General features: G+C 51.0%; 1 protein-coding gene across 1 annotated transcript in view; it reads left to right on the forward strand.

The window, feature by feature from the left end:
• The window catches only part of LOC116979337 (tyrosine-protein kinase BTK-like), a 32,834-nt gene that overhangs the window by 26,054 nt on the left and 268 nt on the right, over positions 1-6,512 (forward strand). The window contains exons 6-9 of the mRNA XM_033030942.1: positions 469-533; positions 4,503-4,663; positions 5,196-5,258; positions 5,528-5,582. Coding sequence (XP_032886833.1) covers positions 469-533; positions 4,503-4,663; positions 5,196-5,258; positions 5,528-5,582 — 344 coding nt within the window. The remainder of the gene's footprint in view (positions 1-468; positions 534-4,502; positions 4,664-5,195; positions 5,259-5,527; positions 5,583-6,512) is intronic.

A 6,512-nucleotide genomic window follows, 5' to 3' on the forward strand; every position in this document is an offset into this window, starting at 1 on the left:
CGCGCTCCCACCCGCCCCCCTCTCCTGCCCACTGCACCTCAGCCATTTAAGAGACACTTGGCCAGGTACATGGATAGGACAGGTTTCAAGGGGTCGGGACCAAACGCGGGCAGGTGGGACCAGTGTAGATGGGGCATGTTGGTCAGCATGGGCAAGTTGGGCCGAAGGGCCTGTGTGCTTGCTGGGTGACTGTGTGGGTCCCCCACTGGCCATGGCCCCATGTTGTTGTGAGGAGGGACGGCAGAGAGGGGCCCTGGATGTGGGCTGACGGTCACTCACTGACCACTGTCCTGCACGGTCGAGGCATGGAGCTGACGGGATGGTCTGGGCCAGGGTCCAGCTGGTCCACACGGGTGCCGGGGGGGGGTGGGCAGCCACTGACCGCTGCCCTGCACGGGGTCTCTGGAGGGGAGGGTCTCGCGAGGCTGCAGCTCACTGTGTGGTCACTCCAGTGTCTCTCATCTACAGTTCCAGGAGCGGGGACCTCCCGCAGAAAATCCCGCAAACCTCTCCCTCCAACACCTCAGGAACAGGTGAGTGAGCAACGCTGCCACCCCTCACCTCTCGCACACCTGTCCCCACTCACCTGTCCACACACCTGTCCCCACTCACCACTCACCTGTCCACACACCTGTCCCCACTCACCTGTTCACACACCTGTCCCCACTCACCCCTCACACACCTGTCCCCACTCACCTGTTCACACACCTGTCCCCACTCACCCACCTGTCCACACATCTGTCCCCACTCACCTCTCCACACACCTGCCCCACTCACCTCTCCACACACCTGCCCCACTCACCTCTCCACACCTGTCCCCACTCACCTCTCCACACACCTGTCCCCACTCACCTCTCCACACCTGTCCCCACTCACTCCTCACCTGTCACCTCTCCCCACACCTGACGCACTGCCTCTCCCTCTCCACACCACCAGGCAGCTCACCTCCCACTGTCTCACTCGCCCTCCTCCCTCCTCCCCTGACTCCCCCTCACACCTTACCTGCTCTCCTCTCCCTCCTTACCCTTGACCCCCTCACTCACTCCCCCTCACTATCTTCTCCACCCATTCCCCCCTCGCTCCCCCTCCCCCCCACTCCCCGTCTCAACCCCCCTGATGTGGCCGCGTTACCGGTGACCTTTTCACCTGTTGACGTGTTGACCAGTTGGCATATTGGCATGTGACATGTTGGCATGTGAATGTGTGACGTGTTGAGTGTTGGCGTGTTCATAAGTTCATAAATTATAGTAGTAGAATTAGGCCATTCATAGATACATAGATACATAGAAAATAGGTGCAGGAGTAGAGACCATTCGGCCCTTCGAGCCTGCACCGCCATTCAATATGATCATGGCTGATCATCCAACTCAGTATCCTGTACCTGCCTTCTCTCCATACCCCCTGATCCCTTTAGCCACAAGGGCTATCTATCTATCTCTGGCTTAAAGGGAAAAAGGGACCACATAAAGGGAAAAAGGGACCACATCACCCTGATCCTGGCCTCTCTCCACTGGCTCCCTGTGCGGTTCCGTATACATTTCAAGACCTTCCTCTTTGTCTACACAGCCCTCAATGGGCTTGCCCCCTCCTACATTAAAAGTCTTCTCACCCAGCACTCCACCTCCAGGTCCCTCAGATCGGCCGACTTGGGGCTGCTGAATATCCAGCGGTCCAGGCATAAGCTTAGGGGCGACCGTGCCTTTGCGGTTGCAGCCCCTAGACTGTGGAACAGCATCCCCTTTCCCATCAGAACTGCCCCCTCCATCGACTCCTTTAAGTCAAGACTAAAATCTTATCTATACTCCCAAGCCTTTCCTGATGTCCTCTGAGCGAGGGCTATATGTACAGTGGCTTGCAAAAGTTTAAATACCCCTTGAACTTTTCCACATTTTGTCACGTTACAACCACAAACGTAAATGTATTTTATTGGGATTTTATGTGATAGACCAACAAAGTGGTGCATAATTGTGAAGTGGAAGGAAAATGATACATGGTTTTCAAATTTTTTTACAAATAAAAAACTGAAAAGTGTGGCATGCAAAAGTATTCAGCCCCCCTGAGTCAATACTTTGTAGAACCACCTTTCGCTGCAATTACAGCTGCAAGTCTTTTGGGGTATGTCTCTACCAGCTTTACACATCTAGAGACTGAAATGTTTGCCCATTCCTCTTTGCAAAATAGCTCAAGCTCAGTCAGATTGGATGGAGAGCGTCTGTGAACAGCAATTTTCAAGTCTTGCCAGAGATTCTCAATTGGATTTAGGTCTGGACTTTGACTGGGCCATTCTAACACATGAATATGCTTTGATCTAAACCATTCCATTGTAGCTCTGGCTGTATGTTTAGGGTCGTTGTCCTGCTGGAAGGTGAACCTCCGCCCCAGTCTCAAGTCTTTTGCAGACTCTAACAGGTTTTCTTCCAAGATTGCCCTTTATTTGGCTCCATCCATCTTCCCATCAACTCTGACCAGCTTCCCTGTCCCTGCTGAAGAAAAGCATCCCCACAGCATGATGCTGCCACCACCATGTTTCACAGTGGGGATGGTGTGTTCAGGGTGATGTGCAGTGTTAGTTTTCCGCCACACATAGCGTTTTGCATTTAGGCCAAAAACTTCAATTTTGGTCTCATCTGACCAGAGCACCTTCCTCCACATGTTTGCTGTGTCTCCCACATGGCTTGTGGCAAACTGCAAACAGGACTTCTTATGGCTTTTTTTCAACAATGGCTTTCTTCTTGCCACTCTTCCATAAAGGCCCGATTTGTGGAGTGCACGACTAATAGTTGTCCTGTGGACAGATTCTCCCACCTGAGCTGTGGATCTCTGCAGCTCCTCCAGAGTTACCATGGGCCTCTTGGCTGCTTCTCTGATCAATGCTCTCCTTGCCCGGCCTGTCAGTTTAGGTGGACGGCCATGTCTTGGTAGGTTTGCAGTTGTGCCATACTCTTTCCATTTTCGGATGATGGATTGAACAGTGCTCCGTGAGATGTTCAAAGCTTGGGATATTTTTTTGTAACCTAACCCTGCTTTAAACTTCTTCACAACTTTATCCCTGACCTGTCTGGTGTGTTCCTTGGGCTTCATGATGCTGTTTGATCACTAATGTTCTCTAACAAACCTCTGAGGCCTTCACAGAGCAGCTGTATTTATACTGAGATTAGATTACACACAAGTGGACTCTATTTACTAATTAGGTGATTTCTGAAGGCAATTGGTTGCACTGGATTTTATTTAGGGGTATCAGAGTAAAGGGGCTGAATACTTTTGCACGCCACACTTTTCAGTTTTTTATTTGTAAAAAAATTTGAAAACCATGTATCATTTTCCTTCCACTTCACAATTATGCGCCACTTTGTTTTGGTCTATCACATAAAATCCCAATAAAATACATTTACGTTTGTGGTTGTAACGTGACAAAATGTGGAAAAGTTCAAGGGATATGAATACTTTTGCAAGCCACTGTATATATGTATGTAGTTTGTTTGTTTATACTATTCTTATAACAAATGTAAAGCACTTTGGCCAACGAGAGTTGTTTTTTTTTAAATGTGCTATATAAATAAATGTGACTTGACTTGACTAGTGACTTCGATATATCCATTGACTTGTGGCTTCCACAGCCGTCTGTGGCAATGAATTCCACAGATTCACCACCCTCTGACGAAAGAAATTCCTCCTCATCTCCTTCCAAAAAGAACGTCCTTTAATTCTGAGGCTGTGACCTCTGGTCGTAGACTCTCCCACTAGTGGAAACATCCTCTCCACATCCACTCTATCCAAGCCTTTTACTATTCTGTAAGTTTCAATGAGAACCCCCCTCATTCTTCTAAACTCCAGCGAGTACAGGCCCAGTGCCGACAAACGCTCATCATACGTTAACCTACTTATTCCTGGCATCATTCTTGTAAACCTCCTCTGGACCCTCTCCAGAGCCAGCACATCCTTCCTCAGATAGAATATTCCATATGTGGCCTGACCAGCGCCTTATAGAGCCTCAACATTACGTCCCTGTTTGTGTATACAAGCCCTCTTGAAATAAATGCTAGCATTGAGTTTGCTTTCTTTACTACCGATTCAACGTAGATTAACTGTTTGGGAATCCTCAGATTCAGATTCAGATTCAATTTTAATTGTCATTGTCAGTGTACAGTACAGAGACAACGAAATGCACAGAGACAACGAAATGCAGGGCTGGAAATCCTGCACCAGCTCCCAAGTCCCTTTGATCATCTGATTTCTGGATTCTCTCCCCATTTAGAAATTAGTCTACGCCTTTATTCCTACGACCAAAGTGCACGATTCCACACTTTGCTAGACTATATTCCATCTGCCACTTCTCTCCCAACCTGTCCAACTCCTTCTGCAGTCCCTGCTTTCTCTACACCACCTGCCCCTTCATCTATTTTTGTATCATCTGCAAACTTGGCCACAAAGCCTTCAATCCCCTTGACATGTTAACCCCTGTGACGTGTTGACATGTGCCGTGTCTAACCCCCCTCCCCCAGGCGGCGATGCCGGTGTCGGCGTCTGTCAGCCGCAAGGTGGTGGTGGCGCTGTACGACTACGACATCATGAACCCTGACGACCTCCCGCTGCGCAAGGACCAGGAATACGTGGTGTTGGAGCAGGGCGACCACAACTGGTGGCGGGCACGGGACCCACAGGGGTACGGGGTAATGGGGTACAGGGGTATGGGGTACAGGGGTAATGGGGTAATGGGGTACAGGGGTATGGGGTACAGGGGATGGGGTACAGGGGGTACAGGGGTAATGGGGTATGGGGTACAGGGGTATGGGGTACAGGGGTATGGGGTACAGGGGGTACAGGGGTATGGGGTACAGGGGTACAGGGGTATGGGGTACAGGGGATGGGGTACAGGGGTATGGGATACAGGGGGTACGGGGTACAGGGATACAGCGAGAGAGTGGGGTACAGGTGGAGAGGGGAGGATGGGGCGAGGAATGGTTCTGACCTCTCTCTGCCCCACAGGAGGGAGAGAAGGGGCAGAAGGTGGGGGGGGGGTGGAGTGGAAGGGGGGAGGGAGGGGCTGGGGGGTTAGTGCAGGATGTGTCCGCGGGAGGGAGTGTGGGGTGGGGTGGGTGAGGGGAGGGGGGTTGATGGGGGTGGGAGGGGGTGTGATGGGTGAGGGCTGGATGGGAGTGGGTGTGTGGTGGTGCTGACGTCTCTCTGCCCCACAGGAGAGAGGGTTTCATCCCCAGTAACTACGTGGTGGAGACCAGAGACCAGCTGGAGCATTGCCAGTAGGTGGAGCAGGAGGGGGGGCACCCAGTGAGGTGGGGGTCAGGGGTGGGGGTCTGGGGTCAGGGTGGGGGTCAGGGGTCAGGGTGGGGGTCTGGGGTCAGGGTGGGGGTAGGGGTCAGGGTGGGGGGTCAGGGTGGGGGTCTGGGTGGAGGGTCAGAGTGAGGGTCTGGGGTCAGGGTGGGGGTCTGGGGTCAGGGTGGGGGTCAGGGGTATGGGGTCAGGGGCAGGGATGGACAGAGACTGGGGCCTGACCCTTCATCATTCCCAGGTGGTACAACAAGGAGATCACCCGCAGCAAAGCCGAGCAGCTGCTGAAACAAGAGGTACACCCCCCCCCCCACCACTGCGCCCCCCCAACCCCGTCTCCCTCTCCCCCGCGTCCACCCCCCCCCCCCCCGTGTTCCCCTCCCCTGCAGCCTCCCCACCTGACTCATCTCCTCTCCCCTCCCATCCTTAATTAGGGCTTAATTAGGAAAGGGAAAATAGATTATGAAAGAAAACTGGCAGGGAACATAATAACTGACTGCAAAAGTTTTTCTAGATATGTGAAGAGAAAAAGATTAGTTAAAACAAATGTAGGTCCCTTGCAGTCAGAAACAGGTGAATTTATCATGGGGAACAAGGACATGGCAGACCAATTGAATAACTACTTTGGTTCTGTCTTCACTAAGGAAGGCATAAATAATCTGCCGGAAATAGCAGGGGACCGGGGGTCAAATGAGATGGAGGAACTGAGTGAAATCCAGGTTAGCCAGGAAGTGGTGTTAGGTAAATTGAATGGATTAAAGGCTGATAAATCCCCAGGGCCAGATAGGCTGCATCCCAGAGTACTTAAGAAAGTAGCCCCAGAAATAGTGGATGCATTCGTGATAATTTTTCAAAACTCTTTAGAGTCTGGAGTAGTTCTTGAGGATTGGAGGGTAGCTAATGTAACCCTACTTTTTAAAAAGGGAGGGAGAGAGAAAACGGGGAATTACAGACCAGTTAGTCTAACATCGGTAGTGGGGAAACTGCTAGAGTCAGTTATTAAAGATGGGATAGCAGCACATTTGGAAAGTGGTGAAATAATTGGACAAAGTCAGCATGGATTTATGAAAGGTAAATCATGTCTGACGAATCTTATAGAATTTTTCGAGGATGTAACTAGTAGAGTGGATATGGGAGAACCAGTGGATGTGTTATATCTGGACTTGGTCAGAAGGCTTTTGACAAGGTCCCACATAAGAGATTAGTATACAAACTTAAAGCACACT

Source organism: Amblyraja radiata, chromosome 12, assembly GCF_010909765.2.
Source record: "Amblyraja radiata isolate CabotCenter1 chromosome 12, sAmbRad1.1.pri, whole genome shotgun sequence".
Classification (NCBI taxonomy): Eukaryota; Metazoa; Chordata; class Chondrichthyes; order Rajiformes; family Rajidae; genus Amblyraja; species Amblyraja radiata.